The sequence below is a fragment of the Telopea speciosissima genome, chromosome 2 (assembly GCF_018873765.1).
Source record: "Telopea speciosissima isolate NSW1024214 ecotype Mountain lineage chromosome 2, Tspe_v1, whole genome shotgun sequence".
NCBI classification, from domain to species: Eukaryota; Viridiplantae; Streptophyta; class Magnoliopsida; order Proteales; family Proteaceae; genus Telopea; species Telopea speciosissima.
The window spans coordinates 77,262,832-77,288,830 of record NC_057917.1 but is presented as its reverse complement, the minus strand read 5'-3'; the positions used below and the strand labels follow the sequence as shown (position 1 = coordinate 77,288,830).

The window sequence follows — 25,999 nt, the reverse complement described above, 5'->3', positions numbered from 1 at the left end:
AAGATTTGTTGGTTTGTGCAACTATTTTCTAGTGTGGAACTTCCATAGTCAGCAGATAACTATAGAAGCATCGCCAAGAATTCAATATCACCAATTTCCACAAAGAAATCTTCTACGAGAAAATTGTACACAAATTTTTTTTTTCTTCTCATTACAAGACATTCATATACATCTATTAGCTAGTGCCATATATAAATGATCAAATATTCAACACAAGCTAAAAATACATACAATTTTTGGGAAAAAAAAGTATAATTCTAATCACCTTTGCATTGTTCTTGTCCATGGATTTTTTAGATTATACTATAACCTAAGAGAAATAAAGATATTCACATGTGCTTGTGTGCAGCGATCGAGGTTCAAGAATTTGTAAATTTGTGTTTTTTTGTTGTTGCATAGAATGGATTTCTCTCATGTTGGATGTTATAGCCACAAATTAATGAGATGGAGGAAACGGAATGGTTGAGATTTGAGTTGCCTATGTTTATTTATGGGGAACAGTGAAGGATATGGCGGCACAAAAGAGAGAGTGTCATAACATATCATCATCATATACCAGTACTTCGGGTTATTGATGAATTACATCATTGTACTCCGGATTCTATTCCTCAACTTGCTCTGGCAATTTGCTAGTGTTTATTTATGGTTGTTGGTTTTGACGAAATGAGAGTAAAAAATGAACTGAAGCGATAACACTTAGTTAACTCTGATTTTATCAACTTTAACTGCGAGGGATACAGAAATATACATCTTACCAAAAGAAGAAAAAAGCTTGGTTCAGCACACCCTAGTGAGATGTAATCCACTTATTCTTTGAACCTTTTGGAAACCATCAATTGTAAAGTTACTTCAAAATGATGAAGCTAACCATCTTGATTAAAATTTGTTCTTAAGATGCTTAGCTATTAGTCATCATTTTGTCCACAAGTTTAGACAAAATTTCTTCCCTTCCATCCCTTCAAAGTGACAAGCTGAAGATTAATTTTGATGGAGCAAACTCAGATGGGTGCACAGGGTATTGGGATTGTGATTCAACATCATTGGAGATTTGTCGCACAAGAGCCTTTGCTCATGTTCACCATTGGTTTGTGAAGGCATGGCTTTGAGAGAGAGCATTTCCTTGGCTATTGATAAACTTGGACCGCAATGTGATAGGTGATGGATGCACTCCCATGAATTAAGAGTTTGTCATTTTCTTCAGAGATTCCCCAACTTATGGCAAGAGAGGGTTGTTTTAGTAGAGCCTCTAAAGCTAATTCTTTCCATGGTGTATCGACTTCACTCCAGATGGTATTAGCCCATTAGGGGGTTAAAAAATAATAATGATACTTAGTTTTAGAGCATAAAGCTACTTCTTGTTCAAGATGGATCTTTATCCTCTCAGGTTTCCTGTTCAGTATAATTCGTTCGGTTCCTCTCATAGGGGTGAAAATGACCGTCTTACCCCCGCCCAGATGGAGTCCACCCCCCTCTTATTAGAAGCACTAGAGAACTATACCGAGCAGAGAACATGAGAGGATAATTTTCCATTCAGAACCCAGGACCTGAAAATCGAGGACAAATTTTAATCAAGATGATACCAATAACAAGCTAAATTGATAAATATACCCACCTAGCTAATGGATAAGGCTACTTCTAAATTCTAATTCTAGTTCGATTTAGCATTATCGGATGATAATAGTTGTTTCTATCGTTCGAGAATGCGAAATCAACCTAGAATGCATACCAAACACAGCCTTAGAGAACCGGGAAAAAATATCAATCTCCCATAATACCTTCAAGGGAAAAGGAATGCACATTGATCGGTGGGTGCAGTGTGTACTTGCACTTAGACACAATCACGCATGCAACGAATGGCACACTCCTGATCCTTTATGCATTTTCAGGGGGTGTATTGATCATTTCGTGCACGGCGGTGCCACTGTACCGGACAGGGAACAAGGGACTGATAATGATCCATTATATTAAACACTTATTAAACATGTACTGTAGGATTACCAAACACGTTTTATTATGCCGAATTTTTAAAAAGTATTTTTACCATGTAATCCGTTAAGTTGTCGGACGTACTACACGCAGGCAGGTGGGTGTAAAGCGGTAATTGCACGCCGCCCCGTGTCTAGGCAGCACGGTCCTGCCGGCCAGCTCGGCAGTAGTGGATCCGTGTCCACACTACCGTTCCCGAACATCGTTCCCGGTAGAATATCCCATCTTCCTATCTTCTCCAGAAATATCTTTTCTGCAACCTGTCTCGCTGAAGAAGATCCAAGTACGAATCGTTAATTCCAGCAGGTATCCCGACCCTCGCTCTTTATATATACTCGTCACTTTCCGATCAAACTCCAGAGCAGCGGCGAGTTGGCTACCGGTGCTAGGTCCTGAGCAATGGCAGGTAGCGCGGCACAGCAATACCTAATGTCCTGAGCTCCTTGAGCAGCAGCGAACACTCCAAACAGACACGTGCGAAAATAGGTTAGAAAACCCCTCACCAGTCTTTTGGATTTACAAACCCGGGCTCAATTTCTCAATACCTTGTCTCCAATTCGAATGATGTTAGGGTTTAATTCGATGTATTTTTGTTAGTTGCGAATTTCTTTCCTGGATATTCGATGTGACTTCTTCTGTTTCTCATCTGTAGATGTAGTTTTTTGAGCTGAGGAATAGAGGATTTGACGAACTTTGGCAAGTTGATGGAATTGAGCACAGAAAATATAGTATTTCATGCTTGAATCATGGATTGGTTTCTGATTTGAATTGCTATAATTAGCTCGTCTTCTCTCTAGTTTGTGAACATCAACATTCGTGGCGACATTTTATGGTGCTTTTTTGGCAATTTGCCAGTATTACCTTAACCCCAGACCCTAATATCTCTCTGTCTTTTCATAATATTATAGCTTCATGCTAAAGAGTCGACTTTTTTCTTATAAAAAAAAAAAGTTCTTTTGGATTTTTTAAGCACCACTATTGTTGAAGTTGCAAAGCAAATACTGTTGCTCTCGCCAAGTGTTCCCCTTGAAAGTTAAGTGCTGCAACCCAACCATAGGTAAAGCAGCAATGTACAAATAAAATTAGGGCTGCTGTATGGAGAGAGAGAGGGGGGGGGGGGGGGTTAGGGGGAGACATTTGTTATTTGGTGGGGAGAGATGGTTATGAGGGACAAGAAACCAAAATACAGTATAGAAATTTCAGGAATGATGAGATAGATTTATTTAGATAAATTAAATATTGTCATTCTCTTATGAGAAATTTAAATCTAATTACATACACAATTGAAATATCTATTTAGGAAATTTGACTAGATATGGAAACTAAATCTGGTTGAGAGAGTTTTGGAGCTGATTAAGGAAGAAGGGGGTGGAGTCTGGGAGAAAATTTATGTTGCGTATATGCCACGCCAAGCTCAAAATGGGAGGTTTATTCTTAAATGATTGAGCAACAGCCCACATGAGAAATCCTAACAGGTGCAAAGTGCACCAACAAATTCTCCTTTACTCTATGTTCTTTTTCTCCTTTTCTTCTCTATTCTGTTCTTTAGTTCCCTGGAGACAGGTCAACGTCAGTTACTCCAGATCAACTGAAAATATCCCGTCAATCTTCTCTTAAATAGACAAATCACTCAAAGGGTTTTCCAGTTTATTCTCTTCAATTTTGTCCTGTATAGAAGTTCTGCATGTATAGCCTAATCAATTGTTATATTTGGCATTAGAGTTCATTCTTATAATTTGTCCTGTATATACTTGATCTGCATCTATCCTTCGTCATTAGTGATGCAAGGAAAATGTCCAGAATTGATGCAACACATGTCTAAAGAAATTCAAGAAATTAATTTATGAGAACTTTTGTCTTCCAACAGACGAGGTAAAGACTCATCAAAACTAGAAGGTAAGATTGAGAAGAGGAATTCTAATAGACTGTTCTGCTCATATTACCTCTGTGATCTAAAATACATCCTATTTAAGCAAATTTTGTTATTCTTACACAAAATACTCTTTGGTGCTTAAAGTGTATTATCTTTTTCATATTTTTTGATTATGGTGGCTTCGGTGCTTAAAATGTATTCTCTTTATCATAATTTTTGGTTATGGTGGCTTGGGTGGTATTGGCATTTTTACGTAATTATTTGGGTTAATTATGATGGTAATGGCATTTCTGTAATTATTGGTAACAGTGGTAAGAATTAGTTTTGGACCAGGTTTTACCAAACGCCATTTCTATTCTGGAACTACTTCTGGAACAGGTGTACCAAACGCTAATCTAGAGCCAAAGAATACAGTTCAAGAACAGAAATGAAAAAAAGATAGTTCTGCCAAAAGAACACAGTTCTAGAACAGAAATGTCAAACGTTACCAAACATGGATGAAGTGACTAAGACTTTCGTTTCCAAGATTCCATGTAGATGTTGGTTGAAGAGAAGTCTTCTCGTCTACACTTTGGCTTCATCATTAAATGTTGGAAAATATTTTATTTTTTCAGAAGCCACATTTATACTATTCTGTTTTATTTTTTCAAACCATATATTCCAAACTTACTTTTTTAATGGTCATGATCCATCAAAGTGAAGAAACATGACTTGCCTTGACCAGGTTTTCCAACTATGCTTTAGGTGATTTCTCTGCATCATTAAGCCGTAAATCCACCATGACGAACATCTGAGCCGAGCCTTGGTTTGAAAAAAGACTCAACTGACTTGTAGATTACGGTTGAGGTTGGGCGTTTGAGGAGAAAAGGAGCAGAGAAAAGCTAAAGGGTTTGCAGAAAGCATGATAGGCAGAGGTTGGATTCCAAGAGAGAATTGAACAGATTAATGGGTAACAAGATTGCACGCACAACACAGGTTTCAGCATCAGAGTACTACCTTCATGATCTTCCATCATCATATAACCTTGTCCTCAAGGAGGTTCTGGGTCGAGGTAGGTTCCTTAAATCGATTCAGTGCAAGCACGACGAGGGACTTGTCCTCGTCAAGGTCTACTTCAAGCGTGGAGACTCCATTGATCTCAAAGAATATGAGCGTCGCTTATTTCAAATCAAAGAGACCTTTCGTTCTATTCAGCACTCTCATGTTTGGCCATTCCAGGTAGGTACTCTATTCAGTCCAATCAAATTCGTTCATATATCTGTCAATCATCTCATTTCTTTGAATTTCTCATAAATTTCCTTTTTTCGGGTTTTGAATTTCAATTTTGTTTTGTTTAATTTTAGTGTGCATTTGAGTATTTGCAGTATTGGCTTGAAACGGATAAAGCGGCTTATTTATTGAGGCAATATTTCTTCAATAACATTCATGATCGGTTAAGTACTCGGCCCTTCCTTAGTTTGATTGAGAAGAAGTGGTTCGCTTTTCAGGTGAGCAAATTAGCCCCCTGGCCTTTTTTTTTTTTCCCCATTTTGGGTTCTATGGAGTTGTGTCTATGGCCTTTGTGGAGTTCTTTTGATGTGGTTGCCCACTAAGATTTGTGGTTTTGCAGTTACTATATGCTGTGAAGCAAAGCCATGAGAATGGTGTTTGTCATGGTTAGTTTACTTGACTGAGGCCACTTAAATTTTTGGTTGTGAAGTTATCTTTTGATGGTGTGTTTTTTGGTGTTGCACAGGTGATATCAAGTGTGAGAATGTTCTGGTTACTTCTTGGAATTGGCTTTACCTTGCTGACTTTGCTTCATTCAAGCCCACTTACATACCTGATGATGACCCCTCCGATTTCTCTTTCTTCTTTGATACTGGAGGGAGAAGGCGGTGTTATCTTGCTCCAGAGGTTGGCTGGTTCCTATCCACTTCTAGCATCTCTTGTAAACTGCTATGAAAATTTTCCACTGTCTGTTTTCTTTTAGAAACTCAATGATTGAAAATTTATGGACCTCTCTAATGCAGATGTTTGAGAATTCATGGATCTTTAATGCAAGTGTGTATTTTGTTCTGGGATTCCAAATTGGTAGATGAGAACATTGGCATGAACCTCATATCTTCTTCTGCCTTGTTTAGTCTTCCCTTTTTGAATAAGTGAAAAATGTCTTCAATGGCAGGAGGTCCATGAAATTCTTTTAGTGAGAAGACAATGTAGGATTCTAGGTTACCCCAAAAAAGTGCATGTGGAATTAGAATGATTACTATATTTTGTTGGTCAAGAAGGAACATACAAAGTTGGGGAAAGGTTTTCATTCAGGCTCCATTTGTTTCCACGAAAGAGAGAAAAATAGATATTTCTATCCATTTGTTTTGATGTAAAATATGGAAATTGACATTGAAAAACAAGTAAACTTAAAATTTTCATGTAAAAGGAAAATTCTGCTCTGAAAGGGCCTCAAGGGGAAAATTAGAATTTTTTTTTAATTTTAAAATTTAGCATCAATAAAAATTTTACTTTGGCCCAAAAAACAAAAACCATCATAAAGTATTAAAGAAGCTACTTGACGTTTTTATGCTAAGGAGCTTGGTCCTTTTTTTTATTTTTGATAAAAACACTTTATTAACGATGGAACAATGTTCCAATTGAGTCAGCATACAAGAGCAGAGAGAAAGACTGGGGTGGGGAAGAAAACCAACACAAAGAATGCTGTGAAGAAGCAGCAAACGAAGCCAGGGAGTCAGCAACCGCATTAGCTTCCCTCAGAGAATGAGAGAACCTAACTTCGTCGAAGAAAGGAACTAGGTTGAAGCAATCATTGATGATGGTCCTGATTCTCCAAGGAATTGCCTCGATGTCTCTATTAAGCACATTCTTCACCAGCAGATTATCTGTTTAGAAAATGATCCTCTTAAAATTGAGAGAGCGTGCTAAGAGCATTGCGTTTCTGACCGCAAGAGCTTCCACAGCTAAAGCGAAGTTCCATCCAAGTCCTTCCTAAAAACCACAAATAAAAGAGGAATTTGAATCTCGACATCCCTTGTCAAGGATCTTGGTCCTTGACAAGAGAAAATGTGGACAATATAATCAGAAGAGAGAGTACTGGAAGAAGATCATTGATTTATTTAGTTAGTTTACTTTGTGAGCAGGTCGAGGGAGATTTTCACAATTTGGGAAAGGGAAAAAGAATGCTGCCCGGCAGATCCCCCCTACACCCAGACACAGGGCGCCGTGAAATGACCACCCCGTCCCTGGTTGGATGCCTGTGCATACGCTCCCATTGGTCCCTGCACTGGTGCAGTGGCCATGCAGCCGGGCAGCGATCCCCCTCCCTTTAGGAAAGTAGAGTTGATTGCCGTTGATCTATTCACATCCCCTCTTATATTGGATGTTGGACGGTTGGACCTAATGAACAGACCTGCTCAACATAGGAAGCCAAACAAGACAGGCTGGACTAATGAAATGCAGCTCTAGGTTTTTTTTGGAACCCACTCTTTCTGTTTTTTTTAATGGAGTGGGGACACTAACTACACACTCCCTATGGTGTTCAGCTATGGAACCATTTGAATCATTAACATCTGATGCAATTCACCAGGGCCTGTCCTTCAGTATATACCTTGGGAAATAGCTGAGTCATTGTTTTTTTTTTTGTTAAATTGCTAGCTGAGTCGTGGGTTATTGTTGAGCATATTTGCATGAGGCAATACACACATATATAGGAGGATAATAGTCCATGATTTATTGTCTGGTTTTATTCAAGGCTGAAGCTCTTACTATGCATATTATCTAATGAAATCACCTGTTTCAGAGATTTTATGAGCATGGAGGTGAGACACAAGTTGCACCAGATGCACCTTTAAGGCCATCTATGGACATCTTCTCTGTAGGGTAAGCAGTCTTTATCACATATCCCCCTTTGAGGTAAAAAGTAAAGAGATTGATATCATCTTCTCTGACTGCAAGTTGTACCAGTTTTACCTTTAAGCCCATCTATACGCTTTAGAAAATTCGGAAGTAAATACACAAATACAGCATGTATTTAGTTATTTACCCTGATGTATAGAGCAACATAATTATCATGTATAATTATACTGTCGAAATTGTGCATGGCTTTTACTCAAAGCTATGCTGTTTATTCAGTCAATCATTTTCTATTTCTGGAAGTTTGATCTAAAGATATCGTCAGTAATTTTGAAACAATCTTTTAAAATCTTACCTTTTTCCATTCTGTCACTATCAAAAAAAAATGGCTTGCAAATAGTTGGACTTAACTTGCTCGTATGAATTTAGGTAACAATTTTAATGATGTGATCACTATATTGGCACTCAAGCTTTGAGTTAACAGCAATATGACTACCAATAGAATAGAGTTGAATGGTGAACAGTAATAATAATATGACTTTAAATACATTTGCATGGTGAAATGGGACTTGTTGTACCTGACTCTACGTAGTTGAGACTAGTTGAGTTAAGGTCTCTACATTGGAATTTACTAGTGTTCAATAATGGATATGAACTCCTTAATTGCAGTTGGAACACAATGCCTAACTTGTCATTCATATTTCATATTTGGCATAAATGTTTTTATATTCTTATCTATAGTCTCATCTGATTCCTATAAGCTGATAAGAGCTTGTAGTTTGTCTTTGGATTTCCTACAGGAATTTAAAAAAAAAAGGCTAAGGATGGGAACCTTGTAGGATGAAGTATTATCATGTAAAGATGTAGTTTCAAGTTCGAGACAAGGTTTAAGATCTCGGGTTTCGACCAGTCAGAAACCGAGATATGGTCGAAACCAGTGATTTTTTCCTAGCCAACTCGAGTTGGTGGTTTTGAGGCCTAGAAATGCTTTTTTTGATTTGAGTTTTTGTATACAGCCTATTTTTGACATTCTGAACACAATGCATTAAGACTATTTTCACAAAAAAAAAAAAAAAAAAACTCAAAATGGTACTTGTGGTTTTTTACCCAAGTTTACTAGTGTACGCACAGTGTACTGAGAGTACAGTTGTCACGCCAAGCACTTATTTATGCAAAATATCATGTAAGTAAATGTAATACAAATTCCCCCCTATTTGAATCAAATAAAAATAGTTAAAAAAATAAAATTCCAAAAGGAAAAAAAGTCAACCCCCAGTTCAAGAACAAAAACTGGATTTTTGGCGGCAGGTGAAATTTTCAACTTTCTATGCTGGGGTTTTTCTCAAATCTAAAAATTTCATAAATCTTAATATGGTAAAACATTGCTAAAAACCAAAAGTGCGGTAAAATATTCATTTGTTTTGATGTCCAAAAAAATATTTTCATTCAAAGCGATTTTGAGAACATTCTCGCACACCAAATTAAGTTTGACCGGTAAATAACTCCTTCATTATAAATCAGATTTAAGCAATCTTGGACTTATTGGAAAGCTATCACAACAAAGAAAAGGCAAGAGAGATGCAAGGATTTTAAAGTGGTTTGAGAAACCTTCCCTATGTCCACTACCAAGGCTACACAAGCACTTGGACTTTCCACTACTCTCAATTGCTTTCCAAGGTAGCAATCAAGCCCGTCCAATTGTTATTTTCCTCGTACACTACAAACCCAAAGGTGTTTTCCACAGATAACACCAAAGCCAATAATGTCACTAGGTGACACTCCTTGTGTGGCCCAAGGACGACTCACAAGTAAACAACACTCAACAAAGGTGAGAGAACAGAATACAACCTCTAAGAAAGGTAGATTGCAATTACGAAGTACAAATCTCTCATAATCTCTAAAAGCCCACACGCAATATGATTCTCAGTTATTTCTCCTTAAACAGTGTTGTCTCTTATTTTTTAGGTCCAAGAGTCTCCCCAAACCCCACAGTGGCGGGAGCCTCGTGCACTGGGTACGCCCTTTTTAGTCTCCTTTATATAGGCCACTAGTGTTTAGAAAGAATCATCTCAAAATCAGTTTAAAACACCATGCGGGGTGACCACTCAAATGGTGCCGACTTTTTCTGGCTTCCAACGGTAAAAAAAATATAGCTGTACCAACGGTCAGAAATATATCCTTTGGAATTCTGACACGCGGGCTTCTCTACAGGAGTGCGGATGTCTGCAACAGGGTGCGGGCATTGGTTAAACTGAGGGACTAAATCTGGTCGGAAACTTCCAATTTATTTTTTTGCAAGTTGTTTTTCAAAAGAGGTGGCATTTGATGATCATATGTCCGACATTCATAACTGTGAATTAGGGTATAATAACCTCTCCGATTATATAAAAACCATATTGTGAGTGAACAGAATGGTCAAAAGGGATGAGTCTGTTGGCTGCCAGTTGTTGCCTCCAAATTCATATTCCTTTCTATTCATGAAAATGCATTAAGGCTCCAATTGCTTCGATGGATAATGTTTAACAGGTATTGTCAAAAAATCAGTTAATTGAAATGTAATACAAATTTTTGGAAAGCAACTTTCATTTTGTTTTTCAAAAGTGGCATTTGGTCAATGATACAATTATCACCAGTGAAAGACCATCCTATTAAATGGCTGGATTCTATTCCTTCTCAATCATGTCCAGACATGCTTTCTTTTTGTTGAAGTCGTGAGTTATATGGGGCAAATAGGTCTTTGTGTAGTTACTTTATTCCTTTGTATCTGTCCTTTATATTTCTGTCTTTTATATTTCGACTATGTAAGGGCAATTCTGTCCAGTTAAGTTTTATATAAATAATCATATTAACCTGCGAGAGAACATTAAGTTCTCACGCAGGTCTTCTCTCATACGGCTTGCTCTCTTTCTCTTCTCCTCTTTCTCCCTCTTCTCTCTTCTCTCCCACCTTCTCTAATCTGGTTCTCTTATTTCTGGTATTGTATCATGGTATCAGAGCCTGAATAATCAGATTGGAGAAACCCCCACGATTCTCTTTTGATTTCCCTTTATCGATTTCTGGTTTGTGGTGTACAGCCACCTATAGCTGTCTCTTCTACGATGTAAGTTCACTCCTTGAAGAATGAATGGAGTGATACATATTGGTACCTACATGATTTGATGATCGATTGGAATCCTCCCTCGATTTTTTTTCTTGAAGGCTGCTGAGATCGAGTACAGGAGAAAACCCTGACAATTATTGTTTTGTTTCTTTCGAAGCTCTCCCTTGATGTCTGGTTGTTCTGGCCTTCTCCTACATGGTATTTAGTGATTCTAGAAATTATCTTACCCTGTTTTGGGGTGATGTTGCTGCTGCTGTGAAGATCCCTTCTTCTTCTCAGAAATTCTGAGATCGATTCTGCCTGGCTGCTTCTATCAGTGTGGGGCTGCTGCTGTCTATTACCTCTGGGTTGCTGGAGATTATTCATCCTTTTATTATCCTCTGCTGCTACTTATCACTGCTGTTCTTGGCTGCCTTCATTGAGTGACATTGGCTGCTGCATATTTACATTATTTCTGCCTCGGTTTTTGACGTATATATACTATGGCTGATTCGAAGACCTCCAACGACAATGTGAATGTTCAGATTACATCCATAAAGTTGAAGGGAGGTTCCAACTACTTATTGTGGGCACAGGCTGTTCGAGTCTACATTATGGCCAAGGACAAGGCTGACTATCTTACTTCTCCTCCAGCGGCTGACTCTAAGGATTATAGTACTTGGAAAAGGGCGAATGCTATTATTTTGATTTGGTTGTGGAACTCCATGGAGCCAGACATTGCTGCGAATGTTATGTTCCACACCACGGCAAAGGGAGTTTGGGATGATCTCAAGGAGACATACTCTCAAGAGAAGAGTATGACACGTATCTTCGACCTTTATGAGAAGCTATTTCAATTTCAGCAATCGGACAAGTCTCTCCAAGACTATTACAGTACTTTTAAGGGAATGGTCGAAGAACTAAATATGTTCCAGCCCCTCACCACTGATATTGAGAAGTTGAAGTCTCAAAGAAACGAATTCTTTGTATCTAAATTTTTGGCTGGTTTGAATCCTAGTCTCAAGGCTGTTAAAGAACATATACTTGCTGGGGAATCTGTCCCTACATTGAATGACACTTTTTCTCGATTGCAGCGTATTGCTTCTTTTAGCTCCAAGCCCGACACCAATCCAAAGGAAAATTCTGCTTTCACTACTACTAGAGGCTGCGGTAGAGGCCGTGGCTCAGGGGGAGGACGCGGATTTGGTGGTCGTAATTCTGGCGGACAGCATATTGACAAAGCAGCCCGTTTATGTTCTTATTGTGGGAAGACAAATCATACTGTTGACACTTGCTGGTCCAAGCATGGGAAACCCGAATGGGCTCAAAGCTTGGCCAATCATGCAGTCTTTGAAGATGGTTCTGATTTTGCTGCACCTAGCGATTCTAAAGCTGGTTCGACCGTGGGAGATTCTTCTACCAACCTTCGTGATGAGATGCAACAACTCATGCGTCGCATCAAGAGTCTGGAATCATCCACTTCCACTGCCACCCTAGCTCATGCAGGTACTCTTGCCGCTCTCCTTTCTACTACTTCCACACCCTGGATCATTGATTCGGGGGCTTCCGCTCATATGACTGGTAAGTCATCGGTTTTTAGTTCTATCTTTTCTAACTCTCACACAACTCCTGTTATTGTGGCCAATGGTTCCTCCACTCCTGTTACCGGGCATGGTACTGTATCTCTCAATTCGAATATTTCCCTTTCTTCAGTTCTACATGTTCCTCAATTTCCTTTAAGTCTTTTGTCTGTTAGCCAACTTACTAAAAATCTAAACTGCTTCGGTAACCTTCTTTCCCTCTTACGTGTTTTTCAGATCTTCACACGAGGAAGACGATTGGTGGAGGGTGTGAGAAAGATGGTCTATATTATTTGTATGGCGCTGCCCGCTGCTTCGCCGCAGCTACTTCAAGGTGGAGAGTCTCCGTTTCGATGGCATTGTAGGCTAGGACATTTATCTTTATCTAGATTACAGGTTGTTTTTCCTCAGTTTAAGAGTTTGAATAAATTAGAGTGTGAGGGCTGCGAGTTGGGTAAGCATCATCGTGGTACCTTTCCATCTTGTTCTATGCCCCGTAGTGAGTCTTTATTTTCCTTGGTACATTCAGATGTGTGGGGTCCTTGTCGTGCTAGCAATAGACATGGTTTTCGTTATTTATCACTTTTGTGGATGATTATTCCCGGACCACTTGGCTGTATCTTTTAAAGGATAGATCAGATTTTTTAAATGTTTTTCAGAATTTTTGCAATGAAATAAAGACTCAATTTAATGCTGTTATTAAAATTTTTTCGGTCTGATAATGCTCTAGAGTTTGTTCAAAATGAGATCTCTTCTTACTGTGCTTCTACTGGGATGATTCATCAGACTAGTTGTTCCTATACTCCTCAACAGAATGGAGTTGCGGAACGAAAAAATAGGCACTTACTTGAAGTTGCCAAGGCCCTTATGTTGCATATGCAGGTGCCCAAATATTTTTGGTGTGATGTTGTACTTACTTCGTGTTTTTTGATTAATCGCATGCCCTCTTCTGTCCTTGGTAACAAATCCCCTTTCTCTATTTAATTTCCCGGTGTTTCGACTTTTAGCTTGCCTCCTAGAGTTTTTGGGTATGTTTGCTTTGTTCACAATCTCCATCTTCATGGTGATAAGTTGGACCCTCGGTCCACCAAGTTTATCTTCTTGGGTTACTCTAGGACCCAAAAGGGGTATAGATGCTATGACCCTCTCACTCGCAGACAATTTGTGAGTGCGGATGTCACCTTCTTCGAGGGTACATCCTATTTTTCTGACAACCCTACTATATCTAGTGATCCATTAGCTGTGTCTGAGGCTCCTCCTATTCCTGCCATTGTCCCTATGACTCCTCCACTACAGGTGTACCGGCGCAAGAGGCACTTTGGGCAACTCCATCCGAATCAGCCTGGCCCATTAGCATCGCTTCCTGCACCTGTCTCAACCTCTGGTGGAGATCCTACTCTACCTGTCCCTCCTGTCGCACCAGCTGATCCGGATCCTGAAGCCTTGCCTATTGCTACTCGGAAAGGTAAATGTTCATATACTCAAAAGTCTCTCGTTGCCTATCCTTTTGAACAATTTGTTTCTTTATCTCATCTTCCTTCTTGTCCCCACGGTCTTGCTACCTCTTTGTCTTCATATACTATTCCCCGCACACACTGAGGCTCTTCATAGTCCTGCCTGGAAACAGGCCATGGATGTGGAAATGGATGCTTTACTGACTCGACATACATGGGAGTTGGTGGATTTACCTCCTGGTAAAGACCTAGTTAGGTGTCGTTGGGTGTATACTATTAAGTACCATTTTGATGGGTCTGTTGAGCGGCTTGAAGCCCGCCTGGTGGCTAAAGGGTATACCCAGACTTACGGTGTTGACTACTTTGAGACTTTTTCTCCTTTGGCTAGACTGAATTTTGTTCGCATCATTATCTCTTTGGCTATGAATTTTGCTTGGCCGTTGTATCAGTTAGGCATCAAGAATGCTTTTCTTTATGGTAACCTGCTTGAAGAGGTCTATATGGAGCAACCTCCGGGCTATGTTGCTCTGGGGGAGAATAGTGGTCGTGTGTGTAGGCTGCACAAAGCCATTTATGGGCTGAAACAGTTTTCACGTGCATGGTTTGAGAAGTTTAGTTTTGTTGTCACACAATTTGGTTTTACTCAATGCTTCTCTGACCATTCTATGTTTGTTCGCCGCCAAGGAGAGAAATTGGTGGTTCTAGTGGTTTATGTTGATGACATCATTGTGTCAGGAAATGATGAAAATGGGATCCAGGAGGTGAAAAGTTACTTACAGTAGCACTTTCAGACCAAAGATTTGGGCCAGCTTCACTACTTCCTTGGGATTGAGGTTATCCGAAGCAAGAAAGGAATAAGCCTGTCTCAAAGGAAATATGTACTAGATCTGTTGACTGAAACTGGTATGCTTGCTGCAAAACCAGTGGATACTCCTATGGACCCTAATCACAAGCTTGGTTCTGATGATGGTGAGAGTCTTAAAGATATTCATTCCTACGAGCTTAATTGAGAAGTTGTTATATTTGACACTCACTAGGCCAAATATTTCCTATGCTGTTGGGGTTCTTAGTCAGTTCATGCAGTCCCCTTGCAAGTATCATTGGGATGCAGCTATCCGTGTTCTTCGGTATTTGAAGGGAGCCCCTGGGAAAGGACTGATTTATCGTCCAAATAAACATATGGAGTTGATTGCTTATTCTGATGCTGATTGGGCAGGTTCTGCTAGTGACCGTCGATCTACTACAGGATATTGCACTTTTGTTGGGGAAAACTTGGTTACGTGGCGGAGCAAGAAACAGACCACGATTGCCAGGTCCAGTGCTGAAGCTGAGTATAGAGCCATGACCCATACCACCGCAGAGCTGATGTGGGTTAGGTCTCTCCTTCTTGAGATGGGTTTTTCTATTCCAACCCCCATGAAGATGTTTTGTGACAACCAGGCGGCCATCTATATTGCTAGTAATCCTGTCTTTCATGAGAGGACTAAGCATATAGAAGTGGATTGTCACTTTGTTCGCAATACCGTGTTGAAGAAGCTGGTTGAGATACCTTTTGTCTCTTCGTCTGATTAAGTTGCTGATGTGTTCACAAAGTCTTTATTTGCTCTTACTTTCCGGTCTTGTTGTAACAAGCTGAGCATGGGTGACATATATGCTCCAGCTTGAGGGGGAGTGTTGAAGTCGTGAGTTATATGGGGCAAATAGGTCTTTGTGTAGTTACTTTATTCCTTTGTTTCTGTCCTTTATATTTCTGTCTTTTATATTTCGACTATGTAAGGGCAATTCTGTCCAGTTAAGTTTTATATAAATAAATCATATTAACCTGCGAGAGAACATTAAGTTCTCACGCAGGTCTTCTCTCTTACGGCTTGCTCTCTTTCTCTTCTCCTCTTTCTCCCTCTTCTCTCTTCTCTCCCACCTTCTCTAATCTGGTTCTCTTATTTCTGGTATTGTATCACTTTTCATGTGCTATCAGAAAAACGACAAATAGTAAAGAAGTACGAAATGAGTTTTATATAAAAAGTTTATTTTCCAGGATGTTTGTAGAATTTTTTTGTCCCTTTGAAACAAACAAAGCCTAAAGGAATTGGACTTTCTGAGCAGCTTGTATCAAACCAGGTGTCTTCATGAATTGGGCTCAAGTGTGAAGTGCTGCATCTTTCGTTGCAAATATCTTGATTTAATATTGTCTCTAGTAATGGCTTGTTTGATACACATGCTTCTTTCACATCTATGCTCAATCTAATATTCTTATCTTTCCAGGTGTGTGATTGCGGAGCTTTTTCTTGAGGGACAGCCGTTGTTTGAATTATCTCAGCTACTTGCTTATAGGAGAGGGCAATATGATCCAAACCAGCTTCTTGAAAAGGTAGTTTTCTTTTCCTGTTCTTCTTTTCTGTTATCATTTTCAAAATTTGGCTGCAATTCCACACTGATTTCATTATTGCTTTTTTTATTCAATTTTGTTCGTGCTTGGTGATCATATTTTCTTGGTTGGGTATTTGATTTTTGCAGATCCCGGATTCTGGAATCCGCAAGATGATTCTTCATATGATTCAGTTGGACCCAGAGTCACGGCTTTCTGCTGATAGCTACTTGCAGAATTATGCTGCTGTTGTGTTCCCAAACTACTTCTCACCATTTCTCCATAATTTCTTTTCCTGCTTGATTCCCCTTGATTCTGATACCAGGGTAAGGAACTTCTGCAAAATTGATTCCTTTAAAAAACAGATACTCAGCAGCTCCATAATGCTTCTTGCCTACATTTTTTTTTTAATTTGTCTTAGATTGCAGTGACACAGAGTGCCTTCCATGAGATACATAGGCAAATGATGAAGAACAAGGAAAGTGAGGAGATTGGTTCTGTATCATGCAAGTCTTCCAATACCACAACTGATGGGACTCCTCGGAAGATAGGCTTGAATTCATCAAAGGAGTTCTTGAAGAAGAGAGAGCCAGATAAAGGCCTGTTGAATGATCAGCTTCAGCTTCTTGGTGATATCAATGCACTCCTTAGGGATGTAGAACCGAGTAATCATTGCTGTAATTCTGAGCTGACATTTGAAAATTCCCCTAGCGTTTCTTTGGGAAAGTCTGATCCAAGAAATTCTGCAACTCCTCAAAACCCAAAGAACGGCCAGAAGGAATCTCCAGGGGAGCTCTTGCAAACTGCTTGTAATGGGTTTAGGGGCAGGGATCACTCCCTTTTCAGGAAGATTATAAAGAGCGACTTGAATGCATTGATGTCCCAATATGACAACCAATTGGATACTTTTGGGATGCCTTTCTTTACAATAACCCAACATAATATGAGCTGTGAAGGAATGGTGTTGATTGCTTCACTGCTATGTTCCTGCATACGTAGTGTCAGGTTGCCACAGTTGAGAAGGGGAGCTGTGCTACTACTGAAGTCATCTTCCTTATATATTGACGATGAAGACCGCTTGCAGCGTGTGATTCCACATGTTATTACAATGCTTTCTGATCCATCTGCAATTGTGCGTTGTGCCGCTCTGGAAACTGTGTGTTGCATTCTGCCATTAGTCCAAGAATTCCCTCCTAGTGATGCAAAGATTTTTCCCGAATACATTCTTCCAATGCTATCTATGCTTCCAGATGATTCAGAGGAAAGTGTGCGGATTTGTTACGCCAGCAATATCTCCAAGGTCGCGCTAACTGCTTATCGTTTTCTAATTCAATCATTAAGCTTGAGCAAAGCAGGGGTTCTTGATAAACTCAGTACAACCCCAAAATCATCAGTTCCATCATCTGGACAGCTGCAGAGTGAGAAAACTAATGCACAGCTTGCTCAGTTGAGGGTGTTAATAGCTGAGGTGGTTCAAGAACTGGTTATGGGCCCAAAGCAAACTCCAAATATCAGGAGAGCACTCCTATATGACATTGGTAACCTTTGTTGCTTTTTTGGTCAGCGGCAGAGTAATGATTTTCTGTTACCAATCCTCCCAGCTTTTCTAAATGATCGAGATGAACAGCTGAGGGCAGTATTCTACGGCCAAATTGTGTTTGTCTGCTTCTTTGTGGGTCAAAGAAGTGTCGAGGAATATCTTTTACCTTATATTGAGCAAGCCTTAAGTGATGCCGTGCAGGCTGTTATTGTTAATGCATTGGAATGCTTATCCTTGCTGTGCAATAATAGTTTCTTGAGGAAGAGGATATTGCTTGAAATGATTGAACGTGCTTTGCCATTACTATGCTATCCTAGTCAGTGGGTAAGGAGATCGGTTGTCACTTTCATTGCAGCTAGCAGTGAGTGTTTGGGTGCAGTGGACTCCTATGTTTATCTAGCTCCAATTATACGCCCTTTCCTCCAAAGACAGCCCGCATCTCTAGGTTCAGAAAAGCCTCTTCTTTCATGTCTCAAGCCTCCCGTTTCAAGACAGGTTTTTTACCAAGTCTTAGAAAATGCCAGGAGCTCGGACATGCTAGACAGACAGAGAAAAATATGGTACAATTCATCTGCACAGTCAAAGCAATGGGAAACAGTAGAGAACAAGAGGGGAATGGGGGAGTTAAATCCCATTAAGAGCTGGTCAAGCAAGCCACCTGATTTGCAGGGTCATAAACCTGCCAGCAGTACCATACAGCAAGTTGGGCTATCTGATGGTGATGATGGTGATGCTAAATTTAGGGCAACGGGAAGCTTCATGCCAAATGCTTCAAGCACAATGGATATTCGTGATCCTCTGTCCTCAGAAAAGATGCAGTTTTCTGGCTTCATTTCTCCACATGGTAGTGGTGGGAGCAGTTCAGTTGGTGATGGATCGTCTGAAGGAATACCTTTGTACTCCTATAACATGGACAAACGAGCAACTGGAGTTGCACCTGCTGGATCTGATTCTGCATCACAGTGGAACAGCCTTGGAATTGGTTCATCATCAATGCCTTGGGTAGACCCACTTAATAAATCCTTTAGCTTGGCTAATTCATCTGTGGCACCTAAGCTTGTTTCAGGCTCCCTTAGCATTAGTAATGGCTCGAAGCAGTTCTACAAAGTGTTACGGGAAGCTGAAGGCAGAGAAAATGATCAAACTGTCTACATCACCAACAAGTTTCAAGACATGGGAGTATCTGGTTTGTTAAAAGGAAGTTCTATTAATGTGGAGGATGTCCCTTCACAATCTGATGCAACAGGATTGACATCTTTTGCCCGAGCATCATCACTTCCAGACACTGGTTGGAGGCCTCGTGGGGTATTGGTGGCACATCTCCAGGAACACCGTTCTGCAGTCAATGACATTACCATTTCATCTGATCACAGCTTTTTTGTAAGTGCATCTGATGATTCTACTGTGAAAGTATGGGATACAAGGAAACTGGAAAAGGACATCTCTTTCAGGTCACGGCTGACCTACCCTTTAGATGGAAGCCGGGCACTATGCGCTACAATGCTACGTGGGTCTGCGCAAGTTGTTGTTGGAGCATGTGATGGAATGATACATATGTTCTCTGTTGATCACATTTCCAGAGGGTTAGGAAGTGTTGTTGAGAAGTATTCAGGTATCGCCGACATCAAAAAGAGGGAGGTTGGGGAAGGAGCCATTCTCAGCCTGTTGAACTATACAATGGAAGGCTGTCCCAGTCAGACAATTATATACAGTACCCAGGGCTGTGGGATCCATCTCTGGGATACAAGAACAAATTCAATGTCATGGACATTGAAAGCAGTTCCTGAGGAGGGCTATGTGTCTTCTCTGGTGACAGGTCCTTGTGGAAACTGGTTTGTATCAGGGTCTTCGAGGGGTGTGCTTACTCTTTGGGATCTGAGGTTCCTTTTGCCTGTTAACACATGGCAATATTCTCTGGTATGCCCCGTAGAGAAAATGTGTCTGCTCGTACCACCTCCAAATGCTCCCAGGTCTACTGCAGGAAGACCCTTGGTATATGTAGCTGCAGGTTGTAATGAAGTTGGCCTCTGGAATGCAGAGAATGGGAGCTGCCACCAGGTATTCGAAAACCAGTTTACCTTTTTTTGCTTATTTTGAGCTTCCAATAAAAAATTTAAACATTTCCTTAGGCCTGCTACCTTTTCTTTTATTTTTATTTCCTGGTGCAGGTACTGCGACTGTCAAACAATGAATCTGATGCTGAAAGCTCTGGCCTGCCTTGGGCCTTAGCCAGGCCTTCCAGCAAGCCCAGTTCTAAACAAGATATGAATCGAAATGTCAATCCTAAGTACCGAGTTGATGAGTTGAATGAACCCCCAGCTCGTCTTCCCGGTATCCGTTCAATGCTCCCCTTACCTGGAGGAGATCTATTAACTGGGGGAACTGACTTGAAGATTCGTCGGTGGGACCACTGCAGGTTTCTTTCAATTCCTTTCCCTTTCCAGAATTTCTTGTTGAAGATTCCTTTGTATGTTCTAAGTCTTCATCAATATGTTGCAGTCCTGATCGCAGTTATTGTGTTTGTGGGCCGTCACTGAAGGGAATAGGAAATGATGAGTTTTATGAAACCAGATCTAGTTTTGGGGTGCAAATTGTGCAGGTATGTGAAAAGAATTAGACAGATTCAGTGAAGAGAATGTGTTTGTTTTTATTTACTCTAGGTGAAAAGCTGGAATCATTCCAAGGATATCTGATTTCAACCCCCCTACATGTTGGTAACTGTTTGTTTTTAAACTTCTTGACACAATCAACCGGTTGCTCGAGTCCTAATAGGGAAGTTCTCATATATAATGTTGGGATAGCATCTTAACCGGTTAATTTTTAGCATTGCTGGGCTTTCATCCTATTTGCATGTATGTTCACCTCTTTTTTTGGTGGACTTCTTTCCCTCCTATTTCTTAATATAATCATGTTGGCCACTTCCTCTTAAAAAAAGAGAACGAAAAGTTGGGTGAGTTGACATCCCACTTCTGCAATAAGTACCTGCCTAATCCTGGTCCAGCTTGGTCCGTATCACTAATCAGTTAATGTCCCTTATCTATTAGGTTAGGCCTCACCAAGCCTGATGAATTGCCACCTCTAGAGAGTATTGATGGAGATCACTAGGATTGATACAATAGTGCAAAGAGTGTGAGTATGAATACAAGTCCTCGTAGGCTCTTGCAAAAAGTTGGAGGTGTGCTTCAGGCTGAAAGAGACAAAAGCACAACCGTGCGGACTTACCTACACTGGCTATTCATCCACATTCTAGCAAAGATAGAACAATAAATTGGAGAGGCACAATCTTAGTGCAGAGTCTAAAATGCATGTGGGTTGGCTAGAAGAAGGTGACAAGATAAATAAAACCTGTGACCATGCTAGCGACACAGCAGTATCATATGATGTGCCTTAGTGGTGTTGGGTGGAGAAGCTGAGCTATTGATAAAAATGTCACTGAATGCATTGAAGCAAAGTAAGTTAGCAACATAGACATCCAGATCCATCCAAAAAACAAGAAAACTTCCAGAAGTGTTCTGCATTTTGGTGATAGCCAATGGGGGAGGAGAAATGTTAAGAGAGAAAACACAGTTAAAACATAAGACAGCATCTTGGATCCTACAGAAAAAGCCAAATACAAAGGGCACCATCGTTGGAACTATACCTTTTTATTAAAATTTCAGTCGTTTTTTTAACATTGCAAACCCAGCAGGAAGTGATACTCATAATAGGTAATAGCCCTTTGAAAACTTAATTACAAAGTTAGTCTGTTTTTTTTTTTTTTGGGGTCACGCCAATATCTTTTTTCAGGAAAGTAAAGTTGAATTCTTCCATATCTTTGTTGTTTCCTTTCTTATGCCATGTGCTCACTAAGTTATCCAAGTTTTATAGTAATGTTTTGTACTCCCAAAAGTTATAAACTGGTTGTACAAGATTATGAAAAAAAATGTATAAGGGGTTAACTGTTACAGGAGTCAGTTACGAAAATAGGTTCACTATCACAATTTGACCTGAAGTGCTAGCATGGCTGTGTCAATTCCTTTTTTCTTGTGCACCACTGCCTCCATGAACCACATGTCTCTTATGCCTCACAGTTTAAGCTCTAAGGACCATGCACCTGAAGTGGGTATGAATTCACAGGTGATAGATTAATAGTGATTTGGTTATTGGAGATGCTTTGTCTTAGTTGATTCAGTTAGATAGCGCAACACAAGAAACAAATATTAGAATCAAAGACACACAAGCCCACAAAAACACATGGCAGTATGTAACTTTTGTCAAGGTCATCATCATGCTAATTCACAGATTTCATGCAACAGTACTAATACTGGTTTACCCAAGCATTATCCTCCCTCCTGTGATCTTCACAACATTTAATGAACATGAGTGGAATGGATTGATCAAAGCAATCAGCTTACAACTCATCTGTGGAACCTAAAACTTCTCTACACAGAGGTGGTGTTGCAATCCTAGTGATTACAGTTACGGAGATACAGTTTGTTCCATAGAGAAAACAGTATATTGGACTTTCTCAGTAAAGTGATCCTAGTTAGAAAAAAAGCATTGCAAAATCAAAGGATCACAAAAGAATTGTGTAACGAACCTAGAGCTCGGAAGGAAAGAAATTAAGTTGCAGAAGGAGAAGGGGAAGGGAAAAATACCACTTCGAGGGTGGTGACCTCCTAGAACAGAAATAAGAGAAAGATTTTGATTAATTCTTGGATACCTCTACATGACCTTCATTCCTCCATTTATAACAACCATTTATCCTCTAATTACCCAACTGCCCCTAGCAGACTAACCCAATACAAATTACCCTCTACCTCTACATGATTAACCCAACACAATAATCCATCTATCTATGACTATCTATGATCATAACAAATTGTTAATTGGACAGGAATTTGGTCTTTTCTGTCACTGAATGCATTGTAAATGAGCTACTGAATTTGCCTAAAATGTAAAGAGGAGACCTCAGCATAGCCAAGCAGAAATCAAAGAAGATATCAATTGTATTACCATTATTAACCAGAAAGCAACTGACTTACCTTCCATGGAGTAAATAGATCCCATGAAGGTCGAAAACCAGTAGCACAAATCACAGCTTCAGCATCATTACCTATAGCTTCAGCCAGCTTATCCTGACCCTCTGTTACATCGGCTTTTACCTGCAAATTAGATCAACATTAGACGAGGCATCACTGATATATATACCTGGTTTCTGAACACATTACAAATGACAACAAACCCCAATAAAAGGGCAATTATAACTACTCACAAATTGCAAGTCCGGATTGTTAGAAAGACTAGTCTTGGCCTTCTCTATGTCACGAACCCCAGCCTTCACTGCAAAACCCTTGAGCAGGAGCTGATCAACAATCCTTTTTCCGGTATTCCCAGTAGCCCCAGCAACGAAGATTTTCTTCTTCTCATTCACATTTACTTCCCCTGTCTCCGTAATTTCATCTCCTTCCATCTAAGAGTAGTAAAAAAGAATAATTGATAAGTGGACCCATGAGAGAGAGATAAATGATTATTAAATTTCCATTTATAAAGGTTTTGTAAACAAGAAATGTGTGCATAAGAAGCCCTAGAAGAGGAGTATGAGAAGCAGATTACCTTAGCAGCTTTAATGGAGAAAGAACAGCGGGATTTGGAGAGAGGAGATGCAGATAAGGGTTTAGTAAGGAGAGCCTTAGCTTGGTGAAAGAGAGAGAATTGACCTAAATGAGTTTGAGTGTTTGTAAGGAAGACTGCTGAGCTCATTGTATTTTGATTTTCCTCTTCTTCCTTCAAAACTACCAACTTATAAAACGTCTACCTCAATTCCTCAAATGACAAATCCCTCCTCTTCTGAATAAGCAGCTCGAACTTTGACACGTGGCAACACCACAAAACAGCAAACTGGTGTCGGTGTTTGCAAATTGAGAAGTCTGAATTCCGATTTTCTAGTCAGCAGAAAACCGGATCATTCGGGCCGAATATGAATCTTACGAAATTTCAAACTGAGTCAAGTCGGACTGAAAAAAATGAGTCAATGCTTCTGTGTCTAAGGCCTAAGCCAAATGCTGGTTTTGTGATAAAAAAAAGGTTCTGTGAACCGCTGGGGTAGGGTACACTTGTACTCTTGTATCTCTATATCTATCTTTCTCCTCATATAAAATGAACTCAATTTTTGCCATATCAGATTGGTGCATATCTATAATGCTTGCTCCGAGAACCTTCACCCTTGTGATAATAAGCAATATAAATTACCAATAACCTTAATATAAATTATGGTTTGGGAGTCAACCCAATGTAGAACTTCACAATAACACTATTACACGGGTTTTTTTTTTTTTTTGGGTAGAATACTATTACGCATTACAGCATTGCAATCTTGTAAACTCCATTAGATTGTAAAGTAAAGGACACAGAAAGAAAGAGAAATCAATTTTAAAAAGAAAATAAAAGCTCTTATTATCTATCAAATTAAAAAAAAGAGGCAAGGTTTCGCTGTTTGATCATGTAGCACTTGTAACAAGGCCAATGAGAATGCACTTAGGAACATCAACATGGATGCACTTTTTTATTTCACGAGGGGCAAGACGGTACTTTTGTACCCTCTTGTGCCTAAGCATAAGAGCCACATGATCAAATAAAGTTCTTTTCTTCAAAAAAAAAAAAAAAAAACCTTTGTAATCATGATTGAATTACTATCCTAAACTCTTACTAAATATGATAAAAATAGAATCTTTATTTTTCTAAAATGTAGTGAAATTTTAATTACCATATTGGAAATGACTTGGATTTAATTTACACAATCATATTATATTAAGTGATGATTACAAAAGTTTCTATTTTAATTTTGATTTGATTTTAACTCTTTTCCACTTATTTTTCTTGCAACAAAATCAGAATCATTGAGGACACAAAAATTGGTGGGTTGTTTTTGACCATTCAATTTTATGTAATTAATCGACAGAATTAAAATGTCTGATAAATGGAATCTCAAAGTCTGTTTTTTTACACCTTCTCACGTGAGATTTATTATTACTTTTTAAAGAGAAAAAATAAATAAAACTACCCTGTGAAAAGGGACACCAGCAGTGAATAGTATAAGATTGGAAAAAAGTTCTTTGAAGTTTGAACTGCTAATGTACTCTATACCCTCTTATAAATTTTTCTATTATTTCTCTCTTGCGCACCAATGAAAGAAACCACGGGTCACCAGTCACCCCAATGCCCTACCCCTACAAGGACAAGGTATGCCAGCAGTTCAAGAACTCTCTTGACTTTGCCCTACAAGATTTTTAAAAAACAAATTATGGTAGAGAGAACATTGCTTGGTCGCATGGTCTCTAAGCCAGCACATGGGCCAATGAGAACGTTCACCCAGGCATCCAACTAGGGCAAGGTGGCCGTTTCACCAACACATGTGCCTACGCGTCAGTCATATGGGGGCAACCAAGCAACATTCTTTTTCCCAAAAATTAATGATAAGGTTTTTTTTTTTTGAGAAACATGGTCTTAAAGATGCCAGTCCACAAGGCTTATGCTTCCAATAATCCAGGTAAGTTCAAGAAAATAAATTCCTCATAAGAATGTCAACTAATAGTTACATTTGAAGTCCCTAGTCCACTGCTCATACAGCAGAAAAATATTAGGTTAATTCTACCAATGCATCATCACCATTGGTTTCTTACAAGTTTTGGATTGCAATCTTTGATCAGGAGCCTTGCAGACAACCCAGAATTGATCCAAGATACACATGCAGCAAAATTGCATTATAGAGCATCAAGCACAGGCCAATAGACCAATATATTTTCTGGAGTGAGTTTGACACCTTCATCATAATCTAGAAAATTCATTAGCCCATTAAAAAAACACAAAACAAATGCATTGAGATCTATGAGATATGACGACTGTTCAAGTTCTTAATTTTGCAAATGAACAGTTGAATTGATCCTGCCTGAGTTTTTTTCTTCAAGCACAAGGCTATGGTGGTTCATGGCTGAAACATGATACAGCAAAAACCATTGTGCACCACATGTAGTTTGCACCATTAATCAAATTCGCTTTTTCACTCTCAACTCTTAATGGACAGAAACACATTACTCATAAACACATAACCGGCTGATCACCCCTATCTTTCAACCATTACTTCAACTAAATCTTGCTTGATGCTTGTTGAAGCCAATTTATACCTTTAAGCAGTGAACCAATTTTGCTCCATACAAGTCAAAACCAAATTATGTGTCAACTTTAAAATGCAACTTTATCAGGGTGAGAGGAATGAATGCAAACTAACATTGGAATTT

The 25,999-nt window shown here is 39.4% G+C and overlaps 2 protein-coding genes across 2 annotated transcripts; one reads left to right on the top strand and one right to left on the bottom strand.

The window, feature by feature from the left end:
- Positions 1–4,497: 4,497 nt before the first annotated feature.
- On the bottom strand, positions 4,498–23,499 carry LOC122651149 (uncharacterized protein At2g34460, chloroplastic-like). Its single transcript, XM_043844471.1, has 4 exons — positions 23,319–23,499; positions 22,978–23,175; positions 22,740–22,867; positions 4,498–4,528 (listed from the first exon to the last, which is right to left on the bottom strand). The coding sequence occupies exons 1-4, from the start codon at positions 23,463–23,465 to the stop codon at positions 4,498–4,500; spliced, it is 504 nt and encodes a 167-aa protein (XP_043700406.1). The 5' UTR covers positions 23,466–23,499.
- On the top strand, positions 4,692–20,439 carry LOC122652338 (serine/threonine-protein kinase VPS15-like). The gene is made up of 10 exons (XM_043846047.1): positions 4,692–5,077; positions 5,224–5,346; positions 5,469–5,514; positions 5,595–5,755; positions 7,653–7,732; positions 16,081–16,186; positions 16,333–16,509; positions 16,605–19,781; positions 19,892–20,139; positions 20,223–20,439. Exons 1-10 carry the CDS (start codon positions 4,805–4,807, stop codon positions 20,338–20,340), a joined length of 4,509 nt encoding a protein of 1,502 aa, XP_043701982.1. The 5' UTR covers positions 4,692–4,804; the 3' UTR covers positions 20,341–20,439.
- Positions 23,500–25,999: the final 2,500 nt, after the last annotated feature.

Coding starts and splice junctions, on each gene's coding strand:
- LOC122652338 (XM_043846047.1), top strand. CDS start 4,805: ATGGGTAACAAGATTGCACGCACAACACAGGTTTCAGCATCAGAGTAC. Junction 5,515..5,594: donor TGAGAATGGTGTTTGTCATG/GTTAGTTTACTT, acceptor GGTGTTGCACAG/GTGATATCAAGTGTGAGAAT. Junction 7,733..16,080: donor ATGGACATCTTCTCTGTAGG/GTAAGCAGTCTT, acceptor TTATCTTTCCAG/GTGTGTGATTGCGGAGCTTT.
- LOC122651149 (XM_043844471.1), bottom strand. CDS start 23,465: ATGAGCTCAGCAGTCTTCCTTACAAACACTCAAACTCATTTAGGTCAA. Junction 23,176..23,318: donor TCTCCATTAAAGCTGCTAAG/GTAATCTGCTTC, acceptor TACTACTCTTAG/ATGGAAGGAGATGAAATTAC. Junction 22,868..22,977: donor ACAATCCGGACTTGCAATTT/GTGAGTAGTTAT, acceptor TCTAATTTGCAG/GTAAAAGCCGATGTAACAGA.